Source organism: Miniopterus schreibersii (genome assembly GCF_964146895.1).
Source record: "Miniopterus schreibersii genome assembly, chromosome: 8".
Lineage (NCBI taxonomy): Eukaryota > Metazoa > Chordata > Mammalia > Chiroptera > Miniopteridae > Miniopterus > Miniopterus schreibersii.
The window spans coordinates 4616223-4638614 of NC_138109.1; the positions used below are offsets into that span (position 1 = coordinate 4616223).

Genomic DNA, 22392 nt, shown 5'->3' on the forward strand with positions numbered 1-22392 from the left:
CCTGCCTGGCCCTGCTCCCCTGGAATTGGCCTTCAAGCCCTGCTGCCCAGGGTGGTAACTGGCAGGTGCACAGGCCCTGTCCCATCCCTGCCTGCTAGCTTCGAGAAGGAGAGTGGGGTGGGTGTCCACAGAGCAGCCATCAGCACATCCCCTCACCGCCCTCCAGGCTGGCTGGCTGGCTAGGGAGCCAGAGAAGCAGCTGGGACTAAGGAGAGCATTTTATTTATTCATTCAGAGCTCCCAGAGCTCCTCCCTCCATGGCCAGGCTGCTGGATGAGCGCCCGACAGCCTGTACTCCCTGGGAAGGCTGGGCCCAGTTCTGATTTTCTTTCCATGGCAACAAGTCACAGCTATGCTGGGCCCTACGCCACCTGGAGTCCACCACACGCAGGGGCTCGGGCAGTTTCCAGCCAGCTCCCAGGGCTCCTGCTGCCCACCTTACTCAGGGGCCTCAGGCTGCTGGTGGCTCCTCCTCGGGCCCCTGGCTGCCAGGTTCTCGTGCCACTTCTCAAAGGCCTAGAACAAGGAGGGGGGAGGAAAGGTTATTCAGCGCCCTCCCGGTCCGGTGCTGTTTGTGCCCAGCTCCTTCTCTCCCTTGAGGAAATTAGAGGTCTCTCCCTGGGGCAGGCAAGCGGCCAGCCCTGCCCCGAGCCAAATGCAAAGGCTCAGAATAGATCTGACCTGGGATCTGGGAAGCTGTGCTCAACAGATACGGGAAGGGACGCTTGGACTATACCCTGCACTGGCCGTGTGAGTCAGCTGTGTCACTGGCCCAACTTGCTCCCAGTCTGAGTGCTGGGCAGGACCAGGCCGAGCACATAGCTACCAGCTCTATCGAGGGTTCCAGAACCCAAGCTGTTTCTCTACCCAAACTGACCTCCCCTGAATGTGAAGGGGTCCTGGGTGGCAAGCAGGGAGGACCTGCAGCTCAGAAACGTCCAGCGCTGGTTTTAGAAGGGCCTGCTGGGGGTTAGGGGCTGCCCCACCAGTACCTGAGAAAGGACCCAGCCCTGGTCTCGTCGCTGTAATCGCTGAGCCACCTGCAGCCGCACAACCTGTCGCCGCCACATTCGCCAGGCCCTTCTCAGGTGCCACTGCCTGAGCTGTGGGGACAGCTGGTGAGAAGGCCCCAAACTGGGCGGACTGCTGCCTGGGGCACCTGTGCTCCCCTCAGCCCCCCAGTGGCACCAGGATGAAGGGCATGTGACAAGGAGGATGTCATCTGAGGTGTGTGAACAGTGCAGATTCCTAGGCCTGTCTCCAGCTTCCAGACTGAGTAGGTCCAAAGACCATACTTTGAGAGGCTTCATTCAGGGGTTAGGGTTGAGAATGGGATGAGATGGGAAACCAGTATGAGGCTGGGGAGGGGTCCTCCCCACTCACCAGCGACCGCCCCAGCTCCTCTGCCCCCTGAGCATCTACCCAGCACTGCCATGTCGCTGCCAGGTGCCTGGCCTGCTGGGAGCCCTGGAACCGATGAAGCAGTGCCTCAAGGTGCCAGCGTCCCAGGTATTTCCTCCTGGGGATGGGAGGGAGAGGCCCTGTGTACAACCTAACGGTCAAGAGCATCATGACCCCCATTCAAGGCCAAAAAAAGGGCCGAGCTGTGGGCCTGGTTCAGCTCCTGCAGGATCCTGCAGGGACGAGCACTGGCCAGAGAGGCACAGCCCTGGCCACAGCCCAGACAAGCCCCTCAGCCCTGGCCCCAACCCCACCCTCTCCACAGGATTGCTTACCCCAGCCACCTCTTATCCACCTGGCCTTTGACCTTGAGGGCACTGGTCTCAGAGATGCAATCCCCTCCTGGTCCTGGAGGGGGCTGGCCCTGGGCCCAGTGGGCCCATCCAGGCCACTGCATCCAGAGCTGGACGGCACTGTCGCCTGGAAAGGGGAATTGAGTCAGAAAAGGTAAACGCTCGAGTTCAGGAGGGCACACTCCCCTCAGTCTGCTCTTAGAAGCTGAGCACACAAAAGGGGTGAACCACCAAAGGGGCTGAGGTAAGCGTTGTGCCCCACCTCCACACCTGCCCAAGCTCCCTGCCCCGGGCTGCTGCCCACAGAAATAACAGGTGGGCAGGGCAGAATACATTGTTTCTGAAAACGCTGAGATATCCCAGAAGAGGAAATGGCTGGGGGAAGTGCAGGTAAACACGTGATGGATTTGCCAAGGAGCGTGAAGCTCATTAACGAGCCCGAGGGCTGGAGACCGGGCCACCCCTGCACTCAGACACCGTCCTTCCCCAAGGGCAGGCCTCCTTACTCGGAGCCCAGGACGTTTCTGTCCGCTTCCTCTGCCCACCGAGGCCGTGCAGCTGCGTCGGGCTGGGCAGCACGGGCCCCGGGCCCTGTGGCCTGCAGCTGCGCGTCTGAGGGACAGCAGGAGGGGAAAACCTGAGCCCAAAGGGCTTGGCCCTCCTGGGGCCCGGGTGACCTGTGGGATTCCTCTGCTGCCCTGCTTTGACCCCAGTAGCGGGGCCTCCTACTTGTGTGGGCACATGTAGGATAGTTCATGTGACTGCATGTTCTCCCGTGAGCCCCAGGACTCCCAGGGAGACAGAGGTGCCCAAGAGGAGTATGGCCGCCAGCACACACCACTGGCCCTTCCCCGGCCTCCCCCGTGGCTGGAGGCTCACGTAGCGGGGTAGATCAATAATAGCTACCGCTCGGTGACAGCTCACCTGTGCCAGGTACGGCCTGTAAGGGGGCGCTCTCCCACTGAAGCTTTACAAAGTTAATTCACTTGCCTGAGGCCCCACCTCTCAGGAGCAGGCTGACTCTGAAACCTAAGCCCCAGCTACTGTTCACAGACCCCGGGCTCTCTCGGGGACTCTGTGCCACCAGGAGATGGCACAGTACCTGCTCATGATGTAGGTGAGGGCTTCCTAGGCATGTGCGTTCATGTGGCAGAAAGGGGGGGCCTGGAATTCAGCACCCAAGCTACCATTCCCAGCATTGACTTCTAGTTTCTACAAGCCTCAGTTTCTCCTTCAGTAAGTGGGATCCCCGCCTGCCTTTGTGGACAGGAATGGATGAAAGTGTCTATAAACATACCCTGAAATAAAATTGTAACACAGATCTAGAAATAAAATACCCCGAGCCCCCAGAACCTGCTGTTGCCAGAGCCCCACATCAAACAGGTGGATTCTGCAAATAACCAGAGCTAGTCTCTTTCCATTCCATTAAAAAGCCACTTAGTCTTTTTTTCCTAGACACTCTAGTCTATTAGCTATTCCCGGCATTCTGAAACAGGATTCCTGGGCATGCGGGTTCCTCTTTAGAACACTAGGTGGCCTTGCCGGTAACTCTGGGGCTGTCTGTCCCACAATGACACATCCCTGGACACCGTGTCACTTCTTGTGCCTGGCTTTCACTGTGGCCTCTCCTCTCCTGCTAGGCCGTCAAGCTTCTGCCACCATTTGCTAGTCTCAGAACTAACTGCTGCTGGTCTGGAGAGGGTCTGGCAGTTCTCTTTGGGTAGAGAGTGTTACAAAAAATTTTTTTCATTTACATTTTCTGCTTTTTCTGAAATTAGCATGTTTCATTTTTCCAATAAGAAAGAAAAGCTTTGGACAAAGAATTGCTGCTGTTCCCATGTTCCTATCCTGGTGCTAGAGGGCACCATGACACGTAGTGACTTTAGGTGCCTAACAGACTGTGACCCCCGCCTTCGTCTCTGCAGCAGACCTGAGCTAGGTTGGCCCTCAGGAGGCACCCAGTAAATGTTTGCTGACAGACGGCAGCTGGCTGCCTTCCAGAGCCAGGAGGCTGGCTAAAGACTAGGGAGGGGCCGTGTCCACAAGGCTATTGGGCCCCTGGGGAAGCATCGGCCACCATGGGCTAAACCAAGCTGATTCTGAGGCCACTGGCCCTCAGGTCATGCTTGGACCTCTCGCTCCGCCTGGACCCCACCTCACCTGCACCCGCGGGGCTGCCCCGTCCATCAGCACCAGGAGGCGCCCTCTGCCGGCCAGCCTGGGCCAGTGCGTGAGGCCGGCCCAGGCCCTGGGGTGGGCTGCGCTGGTCTCCTGGGCCTCTGTCGGCGGTTCCAGCCGCACTCTGAGCAGCGCTGTCCGCCACTGGGCCCAGTGGGTCCGCAGCAGGTGACTGTGCTGGAACTGGGTGATGGTGATGTGCTGGACACGACCCTGGGCCGCCAGCTGGGCCCAGGCCTCTAGGACCCTGGGAGAGAGAGAAGAACCCATACCCACGGCCATCAGGGCCGGGGCTCTAGGGCGGCTGTGCGGGGCCCTCCCCGGACCTGGCCAGTGCCCTGCGGTAGGGGACGTCCAGCCAAAGCCCCGAACCCTGCTCCTCCTTCCCCACTGCTGGAGAACACAGGCGAAAGTGGGCACAGAGAGCAGCAGAATATCACACGGCAGGGACGAGCGTCCCGGTTAGAGGAAGGACAGTCCTGCCCGCTACACTGTGCCTCTCCTGTCCTCACAAGAACCCGGTTTATGGAGCACCTGCTGCGTCTGTCTGGCCCTGGCTGAGCTGATGCTTCCATTCCTTAGCTCTAATCTCTGGCCACTGGGTCGGTTACCTTCCTTTGACCTTTAAAGTTAGACTTGCCCAAGAGGGGTCACACAGCCCGAGTGCAGAGCTGAGATTTGGTCCAGGCCTGGCGGCAATGACCAGGATGGCCTCTCCCTATCACCCCCAGCCTCCTGAGTCCTGGCCCCAGCCACCAAATCCCTCCACCCTGGCCCCAGACGAGCTCCAGGCCTGAGCTGGAAGCATAGGGAGGCCTGCCCTCAAGCCATGGACACCCACCTGGCGCTCAGCTTCTGGGCAGCGTGGGCTCGGCTGAGCCGGTGTAGGTGGGACTCATGTACCCACTGTGTCCAGCACAGGGCCACCCGGGTCTGGGCCCAAGCTCTCTCTTCTGCCTGCTGGTGAGCCTCACAGGGCTGGCCCAGGGCCACTTGCCATGCCGCAAAGGTCTGCTGGGCCTGGGCCGCCCTCAGCTGCCTGTCTGTCCAGCCCCCCTGCACGTGGCTTCTCCAGCAAGCAATGGAGGCCTGGGCCACACAATGCTCCCGTGCCCGGGCTGAGGCCACTTGGGCTTCCCGCCATGTGCCAAATGCGGCCCCCAGTGCCCGGCTCCTCAGGCCATCCTGGAAGGCTCGACATTGAGCCCGGAGCATCCCTGTGTGTCTCACAGATCCGCACCAGGCCTGGAAATGGCTGCAAAACAGGAGCAGGGGAGGGCTCAGCTGCTGTCACGGTGAGAAGTCACATTCAAAAGTACACCCGCAATTGCCCCTAAAATCTTATAGGTTACACACGGTTTCATGCACAACCCTGTGTTAAAAATGAAGGGAGCAACATATAACGGGGAAAGCGCTGGCTTTGGTTTGGGGCCTTGGCGCACACACTCCAGCTCAGGGCAGACGCTGCCCGTGAGCCTGTGGGAGCCCAACAGCTGTGGGTTCAAGTCCAGACCCACTGGGGGACAGCCACTCCCGCCTCCCCTCATAAGCCCGCTCTGGGACAGGTGGGCAGTGAGTGGAACACAGTCCCCCACTCCAAGGGCCCTGAGAAAGGTGCACGGCCTTCAGATGTGAAAGTACAGGGGCTAGCCACTCTGCGGCCAATGTTCGCTGGCCGTGGGGACACTGAATGTTCTCAAATTTGTAACCGCACCGTGGGCACCATCTGTCCCCTCTCCTTTCCAATGGCATTAATGGACTATGAACACCTCTAAGATTCCAGCCTCTCCTTTGGGCCCTGTGTGAGGAATTCCCCTGTGCTGACACCTCAAACAACACACGGTGCTGAGACACAGGTTAAGCTGGATGTCTGAGAAGCTCATTTCTCCATCTTAATTGTATCCTCTGAAACCAAAGGACTGACCCGGTCAGGAGGGCGAGCTGAGGTGGGATGAGGGGCTTGCCACCCCACCTCCTGCATAAAGCAGACAGTGGAAGGCTGGTGGCCGTGGCTCTGCAGCTCCAGGCTAGGGTCTCCCTTCACGCCCCCCATTTCCCAGGTCCCAAGCCTCTAGCCTGGACTCCCCTGGAGCTTCTGACGCAACCCAGCCTCCCATCTCCGGGGCTCTCTCCCTGCTTCTCCCAGGGTGCAGATGACCCCCCGCCCCCCACTGCCTGTCCCACCCACCTCTGCAGGAGGAGCTGCTCTGGCCTGGCTGCCCTGTGCCTCCGCCTGCTGGCCGCCTGCTGCCAGCTCTGGAACGCGGCCCTGCGCAGGCCCTGGAGGTGAGCGTGCACCCACCTCTGGTACCGTTCATGCAGGAACTGCTGCCCTGTGGCCAGAGAGAGGCTGAAGTACTACTGGGTACTCATCCTGGCCTCACCCCTGGGCCCTGGGTCACCATGGGTCCCTCCCTAGCCAGCCCTTTGCCTTCTACCCAAGTGGGGACAGAGGAGACCACCTAACTGTCTGGGTTGAAATGCTTTGGTTACAGGTGTCTTACTGGTAACCAGGTCAACCCAACTCATAGGGTTTTTTTGTTTTTAAAATTTCTTGGTGATGGTCAGGAATTCTGAGAATTTCATAAATTTCCAGCTTTTCTTCTAAAAAACTAGAAGGTCTGGCAACACTGGGCCAGGCTTTCTGGGCAACTGGACACTGGGCTGGAGAAGCAACTGTCTCCTATGGATAGCGCATGACCTTCCAGAACAACCAAGTCCCACCCGCCAGCCCGTTGATATGTGACATGGATGTAATGGGACACCTCCAAAATGCCCCTGCCCCGGTGACCCCTGCTTCCTGTGCTGGGCTCCAAGGGGGCCGTGACTCGGTGCTCAGACCTGTGACTCCCGAAAGCCAGGCGAGGGTGACGATGAAGATGGACAGGAACCCTGCCAGGAGCCGGGTTCTGAGCCGAGTGCGTTGGTGGATTGTCTCACAGGATCCCCACAATCCCCCCGTGAGGTGCTACTACAATTATCCCCATTTTACAGGTAAGTGAGCTGACGCTCAGGTTAAGTAGCTTGTTTACAGTCCACACAGACAGGGAATGGAAGTGGGGACATGAACACGGGACCAGTGTCCACGCCTCCAGGTCCTGTTCTGCCACCCCGGTCCTGCACATGCCCTGTGGGATCCCACTGTTGGGCTCTGTGCTGAAGGATATGGACTCCTGGGCCTCCCTGATGGACCCTGGCCCTCCTTCACCCTCAGAGGCCCGTCCCAGCACCCCACTCACTCTGCCAGCAGGAGTGCCAGTGCTGCAGGGCGTCTCGCACCTGTCTCCGGCCCTGCTCCTGGGCCCACTGCTCTGCCTCCCGCCGCTGCTTGAGTCGCCGCCGCCACAGGCTCATCACAGCCCTGCAGCTCTGGTCCCAGGCCCAGTGGGCAGCCAACTCTCTCTGGGCCCCTTGGGCCACTGCCCAGTGGCTCCAGCTGAGGAAGATGCTGAGAAAGGGAGTGTCCGCCCTAAGGACGGTCACTGTCATGGGGTGGCCAGCCCAGCCCACCCCTCCCACAGCAGCAGGGAGGGGCTTGGAGTGACTCTTCTCCCTGTTTCCATCCTGGGGGAGAGTCGTTGTTGAGGGCTGAAGGACTGAAACCCTCCTCCAAGTATCACAATAACAGGTGATGGGGATAAGATGGGACCTTAGACCTCCAATGCCAGTCCTGTACTCAACCTCTAGTGCTAAACGTTGCTATGAATAAAGTGCTTGCCATGTGCCGGGCACTGTGCTAGGGGATGCATGTGCCCTACTTCATTGATCCCCATTGAAGTGACTACTATTATTACCTCCCCACAAATGGGGAGATGGAGGCACAAAGAGGTTAAGCAACTTGCCCAAGATCACACAGCCAGTGAGGGGGAAAGCCGGGATTAGAACCCAGGCAGACTGACTCTTAAGCACCGTGCTATGAATGAATGAACGAACCACAGCTGTGAAATCCCTGAGAGAAATGTTAGCCCTGACAGGTGCCCCCCAACCCACACACGCCTCTCAGCAGGGCAGGCAGGAGGGCTGGAGGAGTTGAGAGGATCTGAGTCCGGGGGCATGAGAGGGGAGGCCCCTGGGATGCAGACCCCAAGGGGGTGCTGCTGTGAAGGACAAGGAATGAGGGGAAAGAGGCCTTCAGGAAACAGTAAATCCACAGAGTAGTGGGCAGCAGGGCTCACCGTCCTGGGGAGGGGAACCTACCGCCTCTGAAGGGCGCGCTGGTGCCACCTTGCCGCACTCGGGGACTGCGGAGCCTGTGGCTGCTGCTGCCCAGCTGCCCACAGAAGGCGCAGCCGAAGGGTCTCCAGGTGGGCGGGGGCCCTGGAAGCCTGGGGAAGGGGATGTGGAGTCCTGGGTGTCTGTCCCCTGCCCGCCCCACCCCTCCTCCCACCTGTCCCCTACCTACCCTGGCCCATCCCAGCCCCTACCCTCACCTTCTCCGGTGAGCTGCGGGGTGTGCTACGGCCCAGCGAGGCCGCTCCTCCCGGTAGCCTGCCCAGCGGTTCTGGGCCTGGGGCGGGCCTGGCACTGTCTGAGCGGGTGCCTGGACCCCACACCCTCAAGTGCCATGCCCTCAAGGTGCGCCTTAGCATCCGCTGCTGCATACCCTGGGAGAAGGAGCTACAGGAAGGGGGCAGGTGAGTCCCGGGCCCAGCCTCATCCCCGGTTGGAATGACTGCCAAGCAGGGGCTGCCCTCAGCTGGGCCGCTGGGAAAGAGCCCCTGGGTAACAGCTGCGCCGGAAGGTGCTGCCACGTGCCAAACACCTGGCCAGGGCTCTGCACTACCGCCTCCCAAACGGCCATACTCTGGGACCCCTGGGGCTCTAAGACATACTGATGCCCACTGGGGTCCCACCCCCAGAGATTCTGACTTAATGGTCTGGGTGTGGCCTGGGCTTCCTGACTTTTCCAAAGTTCCCAGAGTGGCTCTGCTAAGCAGCTAAAACCAAGACCACCGCCCAACCTGTGCTGATCACCTGGCTAATCCTTGACATGCTCCAGGGGTGGGATGGGGGCCACGCAGCTGATGAGGGATGGAACTGGGCCCCAGGTCCAGGGACCCCAGCCTCAAGAGGCCACATGCATGACCACACTAGTACTTCTGCCTCCATTCAATAATAAAGATAGGGAAACTGAGGCCTGGGGGAAACCATTTCCCCAAACTCCAAACAGCAGCAGACCTGGGATCCAAACACTCATCTCGGGCCACCAGGCAGCAAAGATATGCCGCAGGGAAATACAGACCGTGTCCTGATGCCCAGAGCCCAGAGGATGGACTGGGCGTGGGAGGGCTACATTCTGAAGGATCATGGTGAACTGAGTTTCCCTGCAGTTCTAGGGGTGCATTAAAAGAGACTGAAGGTCAAAGTAGACCAAGTAGGTGTGGGACTGAGGGATGCCAGGCGTATGGCTTTCATGGACAGAATTCTTAACCCTGCAACTGCTGGCTTATGTCCCGCCTGATGTCCTGTGAGAGAAGCTGGCCCCTCCTGACCTCACCAATCCCCTCATACAAAACCATCAGCCTGGGCTCTGAATCCACACTCTTGCTCCTGACCCACAGTGTGATTTAAAGCAAGCTGCTCCACCCCTGAGCTGCAGTTTCTCTAGCTGTATAATGTGGCAGGTGGCACCCAGGGATAAGAGGCTCCTTCACTTATTCATTTACAGTATTTGTTCCGTGCCCACCACAGGCTGGGCACCTGCAAGGTGCTGGGAGACAGAGGCGGGGAGACAGATATAGTTCCCGCCACCAGGAGGCTCCTGCCTGACCAGGAGACGTGGGAGAGGTGATTCTCGATGCTGGGGAGGGAGAGGAGCATTACATCAACTTCTCCAGCAGGTTCCAGCCACCGGGTTGGACTACGTGTCTGTCCCCACAGCTCTCTGCTCAATCACTGTCTCCGTGTCCCTGGGCTACCTCCCTGGCCCCACACCCACTGGGCACCAAAGTGTTCCAGGCCGCATGCTGGAGTCACTAGGAGGAACAGGATGTGGCCTGTTCCTCATGGGACCCTCTTCCCAGTGTGAGCACTGCTTATGTGCCCACCCCTGACCCCCAGGCCCAACCCCAAGCCGCAGGCCTGTGGACACCTACTTGGCCCGCCGGCGCTGGGAGAGCCTCGCCCTCCAGAGCAGCAGCACCCAGCGGAGGGCCAGCGGAGGGCAGGCTTCCTGTGGGGAGCCCCGGCCTTGCTCCTGGGGCAGCCCCTGGGCCTGAGCCACCCTTCCCAGGCCATGGCACGTGGTCCCTCCATGAGCTGAGCTGCAGAGGACCATTTTCCCTGAGAAGCAGTCAGGAGACAAATCAACCATGTCCCCAGTGGCCTCCCTCTGCCCAAAGCCATTGGTGGCTGCTGCCCCAGGCTCCCCTTAGGACCTCTCCTCCCTCATGGGGACTTCACCCTCCCTCCAGGGCACCTCAAATACCCCATCTTCCCATCGGGCTTTGGTGGGGGCAGAGGCTGTGTGCCACTCACCCCAGGAGCATCCCGGGAGCAGGGACCACATTTCTTCCTGGTGAAGATAAAGTCTCTTGCTTAGAGGAGCTCACGATGGAAACAAGGTCCAGCCAAGGTCGACCCATTCCAGGGACCCCTCCTGGAACCCTCCCAGGCCTACCAGGCTGCTCCCCTGAGAAAGGTCTCAATTCCATCACCTCCCACTTCAACAATCCATAATTCACCTTGGCCCCCTGCAGAAGGTGCTTAAGTGACACTGTTTGCTGGGGTGGGAGGGAGGAGAAGCCCTTGGTCTGCTACTTGCTCACCCACCTTCTGCTGGCAGAGGGACAGCTGAGTCACCTTTTCCCCTTCCGAAGCCTGGAGGTGCTTCATCTGCACCCACTGTTCCAGGCACATCCTCAGGGTTCCCATCTGGCGGTCGGTCAGGTGAGCCCGATACTGGGCCCCTCTTTTCACCAACTGCTGCCAGGCCCAGAAGCACCTGGGAGAGACAGAGAAAGCGCGGGCGCTAATCCTAAAGACTGCAGGTGCAGCCGCCTGCCATGTGCCAGACACACTGCTCGGGGACGCCACTTCACCTCTCTGGGCCTCCACCCTCTCATCTGTAAAATGGGGCTGCAGGGAGGACTTGACACTGTCCCCTCTGGGTGCCTGGATGGCCTCAGCAGCCTCCTACCTGGCCTCCCATATCCACTCGTGGCCCCTGCCGTCAGTAGCTACTCGGCGGTATCCAGAGTGATTTTTTTCAAATCTCAAATCAAACCATTTTACTCACCTGCTAAAGTCCTCCAGTGGCAGCCCCCCTGCTTGCATGATAACATTTCCACTCCTCCCCAAGCCTGCAAGGGCCCCCGCCCCACACTAGCAGGGCTGCAGCCGGACTGCCGCTCTCCGGGGTTCCCGCGCTTTGCTGTCGGGGCCTTCGCACATGCTGTTCCCTCTGCCCGGCGCGCTCTTCTGCTCTCCCTCCCCTAGTGGGCCACTCATCCCTCACACCTCGGCTGAGCTCTCGAGGTCGGCCCCTCTGCTAAACATTCTCCTGGGAAACTCCACTGGGGGATGCAATCAACAAAGTGCAGGCCACGGGCAACTGCCGGACAAGCAACCTGGTTTCTTCAACAGATAAACTGCAAGGCAAAAAACTCAGGGGAGTCCACAGCTGACAAAGCCTTTAACGTGACCCATCGAGCAGTTCCAACAGGTGGGCCTTACTTAGATCCAGATTCACACAAACTGTAGCAAAATGCATGGTTGTGAAACAACTGGAAATTTGAATGCTGGGCAGGTATTTGCTGGTATTAAGGAATTTCTGTTCCGTGTGAGGTGTGAGCATGGCCTTGTGGTCACACTGTGTGAGAGTCCTCGTCTTTCAGAGATGCTACGGAAATATTTATGGGTGAAATGGGATTTGCCTCACAATGATGCAGAGGGAATAGTTGGGTGATTTTCTTGGAGCGGGGTGACTTACACAGGTGTATCATCCCATTTTCTTTACTTTTGTGCAAGGTAAAAATATCCCATAATTAAAAGTTAACAAGGGGAACAGCTCATAGATCTGTGTTCCTTCCCTTCACAACGCTAAACTCGGGGGGTATTCGCCCACAACTCTTCTGACTGCTAATTTCCTGTCTGTGCCCCCACCTGGCCACAGGCTCCACATGGGGCAGGTGACGAGTGGCGCTCAGATTTACTTATAACTAAATCCCAGCTCCTGGGTGGCATCTAGCAGGTCTCAGGCTCTTAGTAAGTGGCAACTGCTTTCTTTTCTTTTTTTAATCTTCACCCGAGAATATTTTTTTTCATTGCTTTTTCAGAGAGAGTAGAAGGGACAGAGAGAAACACCGATGTGAGAGAGACACATCAATTGGTTGCCTCCTGCTCACACCCTGACCAGGGCGAGCCTGCAACCGAGGTACGTGCCCTGGGCCGGAATCGAACCCGGGACCCTTCAGTCCGCCAGATGACGCTCTGACTGCTAAGCCAAGCCAGCCAGGGCAGCTGTTTTCATTTCTTATTTTCATCTTTGTCTCTCAAGACTAGGAGGAGTCAACTCAAAGGGCATCTCCCATCTGCATCCCACCCTCCGCCTCCGGGAAGGGGATCCCCACCCCACGCCCTCCCACCTCCTCCTACCTGCGGAGCCAGGCTCTCTGGTGCTGGGGGTCCAGTGGGGCTGCCCAGGCTGCATCTGTGGCAGGGGAGCACCAGGCCTGGGGGGGCCTCCCCATGCTCTGAGTCCTCAGCATGGCCCAGGAGACCTCTCTCTGGACCCCCTTCTCCTGCCCAGCCCTTTCCTTCTGGTGGCACCACAGGAGGAAGACTGTAAAGGGGGGATGAGAGAGTGAGTGAGTGGCCAGGAGGATCAGGGTCAGGAGGGCCACTGACACCCGGGACAGCAGGCTGTGTAGCCTCCGGCCAGTCGCTCCTTGTCTCTGGGCTTGTTTCCCCGTGAGCCTAAGGGACTTTCCAGCTCTAACACTCGAGCTTCTGCTGGGCCTGGACCGGCATCAGTGGCACACAAATCTCATACTGTGTGTCCTTGAGCTGGTCACTTAATTTCTCTGTGCCTCAGTCCCCATCAGTAAAAAGGGCACAAGGCCTTGCTGAGGTCACTGTGAGGCTCAAATGAGATCGTGTCTGGGAAGTTGCCAGAGTAGATGCTCAATAAACACTCATCCACTCAGGACCCCCTGCCCTGCCCCGTGTGGGGGCTCCGCCTTCCCAGCTCCATCTCCCCCGCTTTCCCAGGACCCCACATCTCACCAGCCAGTTGTTGCAGGGCCTGCAGGGTCTGGACTCTCCCGTCTCCTCCATCTGGTCTCGGCCCAAAACGCGATGGGATCGACCGGGCTCCTGCCTCCTCCCTCAGACTCCCTGGACTGACAGTGAAGTTGCCCAGAGAGAAACTGATGCCCAGGGCCGAGCGAGGGCACACGATCCACCTGCCCAGCCCAGCCCAGGGGGGAATGCTGCCTGCCCACAGCGGCAAAGGGGCACCGAGCCACCCCGTTCTCTTCCAGGCGGTCCGCTTACCCGATTACACGAGTGATTCGGGGAGGGGGTTCTGGTTTTGCTTTGTACTCTTCCATACTATTTGGATTTTTTAAAAATAACAAACATGTCAATAACTGTTGAACACATTTTAAAAATTAAAAATAAGAATAAAAACAATACATCACGGCAGTGGAAAATTGAGGAAATGAAGAGGGAAATTAGCCAACTTTAACCCCACTGTTCCAGAGATAAGCACCATTTGCAGTTTAGGATTTTGGGGGTGGGAGAGAAAATATTTACTTTTATGTTTAAGAATGTAAGACACACATAGCTTTACCATCTTAACCGTTTTTAAGTGGACAGTTCAGGAGTGCTAAGTCCTTCACATTACTGTGCAACACTTTAGTATTTTTCTTTCAGGTCTTTTTTTTTTTTTTTATGCAGTTTTAAGTGCATAGAAAAAAATGCCTTCGATAATATTTATTCTTTTTTTTTTTTTTTCCATTTAACATCGTCATAAACATTTTTTCTTGTCATCAAAAATTCTACACAAATATCCATAAAAATACTTCCAGGGAGGGGGCTACATGGGGAGGAGATGAAATTTCCAACTGTATTGGATGTTTTTTTCAAATCGAGTGAGCAGGACTGTCCCGATTGGAAATCAGAATGAAAGGGATTGAAATGAAAAACAGGAAAAGAGAGAGGGGAGGAAACTTTTAAGTCTTTGTAAATATCATGCTGAAAGGTTACCAAATTTTCTCTCTCACTGGGCATTTAGGCTGTTTCCAAATTTTTGCAAGGATAGATGATGCTGTGATGGACATCTTTTTGCACAAATCTTTGTCTACACCTGCTGGTTGCACCCTCATTCTTGTGATGGGGAGGGGAAATGGGGGACAGGCAGGGGAGGCTACCAGCACTGCCTGGGCCACACTGACCAATCTGGGGTGTCCCCAACTACCTGCTTCTCTGGGCAGGGTCCACCACTGGCTTCCTTCCTGAGGGGTCTTGGCCGTGGCCTCCCCCAGAGGGTGGGGGCCCTGGCCCAGCCTGGATGTGGGGCTGCCCTTGTTTCTGCTGCCGAGTCAGGCCTCTCCACTGGATCAAGAGAGAAGCAGAAGAGGGACGTTGGCTGCAGCCTCAAATGTGCCCTGAGAGGCAGCACCAGGGAGGGGCAGGGACAGGAGCCAAACATTTCTATTGGTCTCCAAGGCCTGTGGTCTTAACCATTAGAATACCCTTCCTCTTTGGAAATGCACGAATGAATGGAGAGGCAGAGCTTTCCTTGGGAGACCAAACCTGGAGCTGGGTCCTCCCAGGGCACCCCTTTCCCAAAGCAGGAGGAACACAGAAGCGCCCTCCCAGTCCTGGCCCACGCACCACGGGTGAAAACGAACAACCGTGTGTATGACAGAGTGTGAGCTACGTGCTAGGCAGGGCTCTGAGTCCCTTTATTTATTTAACCACACATCAACCCTAGGAGCATGTATAATTATTACCCCATTTTAGAAATACAAGACTAAGGCACAGAGAGGTTAAGTAACTTGCCTACAGTCACAAAGCCAGAAATGTGAAAGAAAGAAAGTAGTGAAGAGAGGATACGAGCTGAGGCAGAGCCGGTTCAGGCGCCTGGGCTGACAACCACCTGCTCTACTGGTGATCACTCTGAAGTCCACTGGTGATAACCTGAGCCCCAGAAGAACCTCCTCCCGAGACACACCAGCATTTCATCACCTCCCCATGACCCAACCTGGAGATCTCTGACCTTTTGGAAGCTCCGGGCCAGAAGGGCCCTCGTGTGTCGGCCCCATGCCACTTGCAGCTGGGCCTCCCGGAGCCACAGTGCCCAGCGCAGTGCCTGCAGACCCCTGCGCAACAGCTGCCGGCGGCCCAGGGCCACGGCCATGGCCACTGCCCGCTGCCTCCGCACCAAGTGCTGCCAGGCTCTGAAACATCTGGATAGCAGCTGCCGGCTGGGGACGGACAGGGGCCGGTCAGGGGGTAGGCCGGCCCCTCAGCCCCAGGCTGCTGAACGGACTTCCCTCTATTGATGGCTTGGAAATTTCAGACAAGACGGCCCCCGGAGGCGGGAGAAGGCTTCGGCACTGACAATCCCCAGAAGCAGCAGTCCCCACATCCCTGTCCCTGGGGCCCTGGAGGACCTTGTCATCCCCAGCAGGGACAGTGCAGAAGTCCCTCCCCCGTAAACTCTATGGGGATCTGCCGCCAGGGCCTTCTCTCTATGGAGCCTTAGTGTCCTTTGTCCCAGCCCACAGCTGTGGCCTCACCAGGCTGTCTTGGGCTCCAGGCTCACACTTCCGACTTTGTTCTTGGAAAACAGAGGGGTTAGGCAGTCAGGCCAAGAAGCAAGCCGGACAGGACACCCCTGCCAGGCCTGCCCGCCAAGACCTCCCTTTCCGAGGGAAGGGGGTGTGACAGGGTAGTGACAAGTCTGGCTAGCTTGGAGTGAGAATTCCTGGGGGAGGCAGCAGCCCCCTGAAGCCCCCCAAAATCCCACCCCCAGACTCCTCTCTTCCTCCCTGCTGACCTGCTCCCTCGGGGCCTTCTCCTCTGCTTCCTGCGGGGGAAGGACACCCAGCGCTGCTCTGGGGAACGTGGAGGAGAGGGGTCTGGCCCCTCTGCTGCCCACCTCTTGAGGGAGCAGGGGGTCCCTCCTCCGCCCCCTGCTGTATGCAGGCCTCTCTCCTCGCCTTAGGATGCAGGCAGGAAGGACCCCCTGCTCAGGGTCAGGGGAATCCCCAGTCAGCACCTCCAAAGCGGTCTCCGGTGGCAGTGCGGGCTTGTGGCTTGCCTGAGAGTCTGAGAGACCCACCTGGACCCCTGGTGTCTCTGGGAAACTCACAGCTCCCCTGAGACCTCGGGGTCGTTTCTTCCTCTTGTCCCAGGAAGCAAGAACAGGCTGGCTGGGCTGGGGGCAAGCAAGGCGGGCCTGGCCATCACCGGTCCAGGGTTCCTGCTGCAAAGGGCCTGGGGGCTCCTGGGTCACCAGGCACCTGAGGCGGGCTGCCTCGTGCTCCAGGCCTTGCACGGAGGCCAGCAGCTGGGAGATGGCAGCCTGGGATGGGGCCCAAGCCTGGTTCTTGGCAGGGTTAGCCAGGTCCTCCAGGGTGAGGGGTTCCCCTGTGAGCCTGGAGGTCCAGTTCCCCAGGCCACACCAGGATCTGGGGTCTGGCCATGTGTGCCCAACGACAGGGGCATAGCTAGCAGTGGGCATGAAGCCCGGGCTGGGTGAGTCTGTGGCCAGCAGCTGGGACTGCGTCAGGGTGAAGGATGGGCGAGGCTGTGGCCCTCTGGGTAGAGGGCTTCCCTGGGGCATCACAGGAGGCCAGCTTTCCTGAGGCTCCAACCAGGGGCGGGAGCTGCTGCGACTAGCACACTCAGCCCAGCTGGCCTCCCGCATGCTCAGGTTACTCTGCTGGACAGCGAATGCTCCCGATGCCCCCTGGGGGAGGGCTCCCGGGGGCTGTAGGTTGCTCTGCTGCTGAAAGCTTGAGTTGATAAGCCGGTCAGTCCTGTCCTTTAGGGCAAGGCCCCGGCGGGGGCGGGGGCTGGTCAGGTTGCTCTGGACTCGGCAGGGCCCTGGGGAGGTTGTGGTGGCAGGTGCTCCCCTCTCAGCCTGGCCCCTGGGCCCCCATGGGCCATGTCCACTTCCCAGGAGGACACCCAGGCTCTTCCGGAGTCTCCGTTGCTCTAAAGAGAGTAGAGAAAGTCACACCCTGGTGGGAAGGGGTGCTTGGTGTTCAGTGCTCAGGTGGAGCAGGTGGGGCCAGTCAGGTCTCACAGCCCAGGAGGGACAGGGTCCCCGCTCTGCAGGCCAATGGCCAGTGCCTGGGGGTCTTGAGCAAGAGTGGTGACGTGGTCTCGCTCTGTGTCCTGGATGCTTGGAGCAGGGACGGGGCAAGGTCAGAGGCAGGGAGGAGGGCAGAGGGAGCCTGGGGGACAGGAGGCTATTGAGGGGTCCCAGGTGAGAGATGACTGGGGCTGGAATCAGGGGTGGCAGGAGGGGGGAGAGAAGGAGACAGATTCAGATGTGCGATGGGGGTAGAGGCTTAGGAGAGGGGTGAAGGAAAGGGAAGTGTCAAGGATGCATCCCTGATTTCCAGCCTGAACAAAGAAATGATGGGGCGGAGGCAATGGCTGGAGATGAAAGCAAGACCCAGCATATCAAACAGCTAAAAGTGAGCTGCTCTGGGGACCTCAGGGTGGAGCTCAGAGCCTTCCCTCCAATTGTCCCCAGCCCCGAGGGCCACCCAAGGGCTGGTGTGATGCCTGGGAAGGCCTGGAAAATATAGTGTGGGCCATAAAAGTTTGTAGATAGGAACTAAAGCTCAGAGAGTTTAAGCAACTTGCCCACAGTCACACAGCTAGAACACAGAGAAACTGATATGTGGATCAGAATCTGAATTTGTTCTTGGGCTGCTTCCACCCTTGGTTGTACCAGCTCTGTGGCTTTCTTGAAGCCCCAGGAACCTGAATTCTGAGGTTCCCCAGCCCACTACCCCTGGCACAGACCTGCCTGTGGGAACCCTTTCTCAGCCAGGGGCCCTGGCCAGGCCTATTCCTGGTCCAACCTGTTCCAGGTTCCTGACCCTCCCTTGGACCCCAGGCTGTGAACTTTGTCTATGGAATTAGTGAGGCTCCCGCTGGCCGGTTTGGGAAAGGAGCTCTGGGCCACTACTTAGTGGGGACCCTCCTCCTGCCACCTCCAACCCTAACCCACTTAGCCTCTTGCCTGGCCTCAGGGGGGTCGCAGGCCCCGGGGACACATTCTCCTTGTGGCTGGTGTCAGGTCTCAGCTCCATGGGCTCCAGGGCAAAGCCAAGGTAGCAGCAGTGTCCCTGATCCACACCACAGCCAGCAACCTATTTGATCAGATGAGATCTGAGGGGCAAGAACAGGGTGCCCTGGCTCCCACCAGGTCACACTCCAGCCCTGGCCCACACCCCACCCTTCACCAGCACCCCTGGCTGCCCTCAGGCCCAGCCCCAGCTGTCCTGGTCAGGCCCCCTTGGAATCTCCTCTCCCTGCCCCCCAAACCACTTCCTTTCCATCTCTCTTTCATCTCCCAGCGTCCCTGCCCAGTCCCCAAAGGGGGTGAGGCTCTCTTTGCTTTCTGTCTCCACTCCCAGGCCCTTCTCCCTCGCTCCCCTCTAAAACACTCGGTTCCAAGCTCCAGGTACTCAGTGCGGGAAGTCCTGGTCATTCCTTGAAGATTTCAGCTCCTGGTTCCCTGACCCTTCCTTCAACACACACCTGCTTAAGTTCTTAGTCATTTCACCTTCCACATGCACAATCCCTCCAACCCCTGGCCTGTAGTCAGCCCTTCAGTCTCAAGTCTGCCCAACAGGCTGCTGGAGAATCAGCTTCTCTTCCCCCTTCCCCACCCTCCTAGACACCAATTCACACTTTCCCCTGTCCGCAAACCGCTGCTCCCCACAACCCCTCCAGCGGACCTTGTTTCCTACTCCACCCACAAAATGGCCATCAGAAGAGAAATGCCACCAGCTCCCCCACCAGCTTCATGCCCACTGCCTCTCCAGCCCCTCTGCCATCCTGTGTGGTCCCATCCCCAGCCATACTCCCCTCCCCCAAGCTCTGGGTACTATTCTGTCTCCCTCGCCCAAGGGCAGCTCCCAGGGCCATCGCCAGCCTCGGAGATGCCACTCTCTGAATCAGGAAAAGGACCCACACTTCCCACACCCCACCGCTGACTCAGCCACACACCAGGCCACAGAGCTTGGTGGGCAGGACACAGGCTATGATGCGTCAGAGCCCTGTCCTTGCTTCTGAAGTCCCCTCCCCCCATCATCTACACTTCCCCCTTCTTTACTCACTCAGCACTTAGGCAATAAGCAAAAACACCCAAAACCCTCCCTCTCTTGAGCTTCCAGGTCCCAGACCACTTCTCCTCTTCTCCCCAAATCCCAATTCCTCTCCCACCTCCATGTGGCTCTGCTGACCTCACTGCAATCAGCCCCCCCCAAAGCTGCTTTCCTCCAGGTGACCTCCAAGATGCCAGGTCCCTGACCAGTTCTCAGGCCCGAAGCAGGACAGTGGTCACTCATCTCCTTGGAGCCCTCCAGGACACCACCTCTTGGCTTCTGTCTCTCCTGCCTCTTTCCCAGTCTCCTCTGCTGGTTCCTTCTCTCCTCCTGAGCACTTGGTATTGGAGGTGCTGGGGCCTCCTCCCTCCCCTGATACATGCACCCCAAGTGATCTCAGCTTCAGACAGTTCTAAGGTGGACTCCCATCCCCCTTTTCTGAGAATGGCAGCTTCAGCCTCCCGCTGGCTCAGGGGACAATCCTGGAGCCACCCTGACGTCTCGCTCCCTCATGCCACCTGCAATCCATCAGCTAATCCCACCTGCCCTACCTTCCAGAGATCCAGAATCCAGGCCCTGCTCACCACCTCCACCCCCACCTCCTTAGGTCAAGTGACCATCCCTCTTGCCTCCTGACTGGGCTCCCACCCAGCCCTCATCCCCGCACCCTGTGTTCTACTCCCCCCAGTGGCCAGAGTGATCCTGTGACCTTAGATCAGAGCATGTCCTGACTCAACTCAAACAGCCCCAAAGGCTCCCCCCACCCATTCAGTCCTCACTGAAGGCTTTCAAGGCCCTACGCAAGGGAGCCTGCTTGTTATGTAAATACAGTGACACGGGGACACAGCTTGTCTGTGGCTACTTTCTCACTACATGACAGAGTAGTTTCAACAGACACCTTGTGGCCCACAGACCCTAAAACATTTACCTTCTGGCTTTTAGAAAGTTTGCTTAAGAAGGGGGGGTGGGGTTGGGAAATGGGTGAAAAGGGAAAGGGGAATATAGTTAATATTGTGACAAGTTTGCACAGTGACAGGTGATCACTAGAATTAGCGGGCTGATCACATTGTAAGGTATAGAAATGTCAAATCACTCTATTGTGCACCCGAAACCAACATAACCAATATAAGTCTGTATACCAAGTATACTTAAAAAGAAGTGTGCTGCCCCTGCCCCAGTCGCCTGGCCCCCAGGTACCTTACCAACCTCATCCCGACGCCTCTTCCCTTGCTCTCTCTGCTCCATGCCCCCAGCCTCCTCCGCTGTTCTTCCAAAATGCCCTGCGTGTTCTGACCTCAGGGCCTTTGCACTTGCTCCCTCTGCCCGGAACCCTCCCTCTCTCCTCTCCTTCAGGTCCTGCCGCAGACATCCCAGTGAGCCCTTGCCTGACCGCTGTCTCTGGACCACAGCACCCTCCCCCTCCCTCCTCTCTTTACCCCGCCAGATTTTTCTCCGTGACTCAGCCCCACCTAACGGCCTGAGGAAGTCAGCGTTTGCTTTTCTCCCTCCCGTGGGCTATGGGCCACTGTCTCTTTTTCCCCGTGCTGTAGTCACGGCCTGTGGAACGGCACCTGGCACACAATCGGGGCTCCTACACTGTGTTAAAGGAATGAGCCCCGCTCGGCACCGGGCCGCCTTTGGGATGCATCCTATCGTTTAATCTGCACCGCAGCCCGAAGGATCGGGTCCCAGGTCAGCGGCTGCGGAAGGGGCCACGCTCCCCCCCTTTCCAAAGGCGACTTCCCTTAGCTCAATCCGCGCGTCCCTTTCTCCCCGCATCCCATCCCCTCCCCTCCCCTCCCCTCCCCTCCCCTCCCCTCCCCTCCCCTCCCCTCCCCTCCCCTCCCCTCCCCACCCCACCCAGCCTGGGCTCTCTACCTGCTCCCAGCCCCTCTGTCCGCCGAGCCCCCCCCCCGTCCTGCCCAACGCCAGGAGGCCCCGGGCCGCTTTCCTGCCCCGCGCCCTCCGCGCCCCGAGGGCTCTCCCGCAGCCGGGCCTGACCCTGGGGCGCCCTCGGGCGGTGGGTAACGAGCCGAGCGCGCAGGCGGGGGCGCCGTTGCCGAGCGCCCGCCCGCCGTCCCCGCGGCCGCCTCTGGGGTGCTCGGGGCGCCCCGACGCCGCCGGCACGCGCGTGGGCCGAGGGCGTGGCCGGGGGCGGCCGCGAGCATGCGCGGCGCTGCGCCCCGGGGCTCTGTCTCCGCCCCGCTCCCGCCCCGCGTGTCGGGGCCGCGCGCGAGGCCGCGCGCAACTTCTTGCGCGAGCGAGACAGGCCCGCGTGGGGCTGCAGCGCGCCCCGCCCCGCCCCTCGGCCCGCGCATTCCCCCCGCGCAGCCCGCCCCGCCCTCTCCTAGCCCCGACCGGGGGCGTCCTTTCTCCTTTCTGAGCCCCGCTGCGGGGAAAGAGCACGGGGCCGGGAGTCGGAAGCCCTGACCGAGCCGGGCTCCGCCGCCGTGTGACCTCAGGTCCCTACCTGCCCGAACCTCGGGCTCCGCGTCTGCAAAGGGGGGCGTGGCGACGCCCACTCTGCTGCCGCCCTCGGGCTGTGTAGCCAACGCCGGCCCGCCTTCTAAACCCTAAAGCAATTCTTAAAAGAGGGGGTGACTATTATTGCTTCCTTAAGCCTGTGCATCTCATGTCACCTCCTAAGCCTGCCGGGTTGAACCTGCTGGTAATCTTGGTTCCATCTTTGTCCCCAGCAAGACTTTTTTTTTTTTAAAGGTTCTCATTGATTTCAGAGAGAGAAATATCAAGGGTGAGAATCACTGACTGGCTGCCTCCTCCACGCCCCCGCCTGGGGATAGAGTGGAAACCCACGCATGTGCCCTGACCCCGGGTGGAACCGCCACCTCCAGGCTCATTGGTCGTCGCTCAACCACTGGGCAACACTGGCCAGGCTCCAGCAATTCTTTTGCCTTAGAGTTGGTCTGATACTAAAGCAGCTACACCAGCTCTACTGCGGCTACTTGCCTGGTTTAACTTTTGCATCCTTTCACTTTCAGCCTTGCTGTGTCCCTATATTTTAGGTGTCTCTTATGAGCACAGTATGGCTGGATTTTTAAAAAACTATTTACAAGTGTATGATTATGACACATTTATACAAACCACTTTATTTTTGTGCTTGCTAATGGTCAAACTTCGTGTTTCTTTTTTTCCTCCTT

At 58.6% G+C, this 22392-nt stretch overlaps 1 protein-coding gene across 2 annotated transcripts; it reads right to left on the reverse strand.

Annotated features, from left to right (window-relative positions):
* Nucleotides 1–201: 201 nt before the first annotated feature.
* On the reverse strand, nt 202–14194 carry LOC308560287 (uncharacterized protein C1orf167). 2 transcript variants are annotated; one of them, XR_013999318.1, is made up of 15 exons: nt 13158–14194; nt 12528–12714; nt 10704–10875; nt 10410–10446; nt 10028–10214; nt 8363–8549; nt 8130–8257; nt 7172–7380; nt 6121–6265; nt 4774–5187; nt 3915–4179; nt 1737–1881; nt 1384–1519; nt 993–1103; nt 202–516 (listed from the first exon to the last, which is right to left on the reverse strand). XR_013999318.1 is itself a non-coding variant. In XM_081144165.1 (12 exons), the coding sequence occupies exons 2-12, from the start codon at nt 8531–8533 to the stop codon at nt 439–441; spliced, it is 1908 nt and encodes a 635-aa protein (XP_081000291.1). In that variant the 5' UTR covers nt 8534–8549; nt 10734–10803; the 3' UTR covers nt 202–438. The 2 variants fall into 2 exon arrangements, 1 of the variants encoding a protein (XP_081000291.1); XM_081144165.1 differs by lacking the exons at nt 10028–10214; nt 10410–10446; nt 12528–12714; nt 13158–14194 and adding an exon at nt 2261–2366 and having other exon boundaries at nt 10734–10803.
* Between the last annotated feature and the right edge of the window lie 8198 nt (nt 14195–22392).

Bases quoted from the DNA above. Each gene is read 5' to 3' on its own strand.
- LOC308560287 (XM_081144165.1), bottom strand. From the start codon at position 8,533: ATGCAGCAGCGGATGCTAAGGCGCACCTTGAGGGCATGGCACTTGAGG. The intron at 4,180-4,773 runs GTGGGTGTCCAT...TCTCTCTCCCAG, and splicing joins GCCCAGAAGCTGAGCGCCAG to GGTCCTAGAGGCCTGGGCCC. The intron at 517-992 runs GTACTGGTGGGG...TCCTTGTTCTAG, and splicing joins AGGGCTGGGTCCTTTCTCAG to GCCTTTGAGAAGTGGCACGA.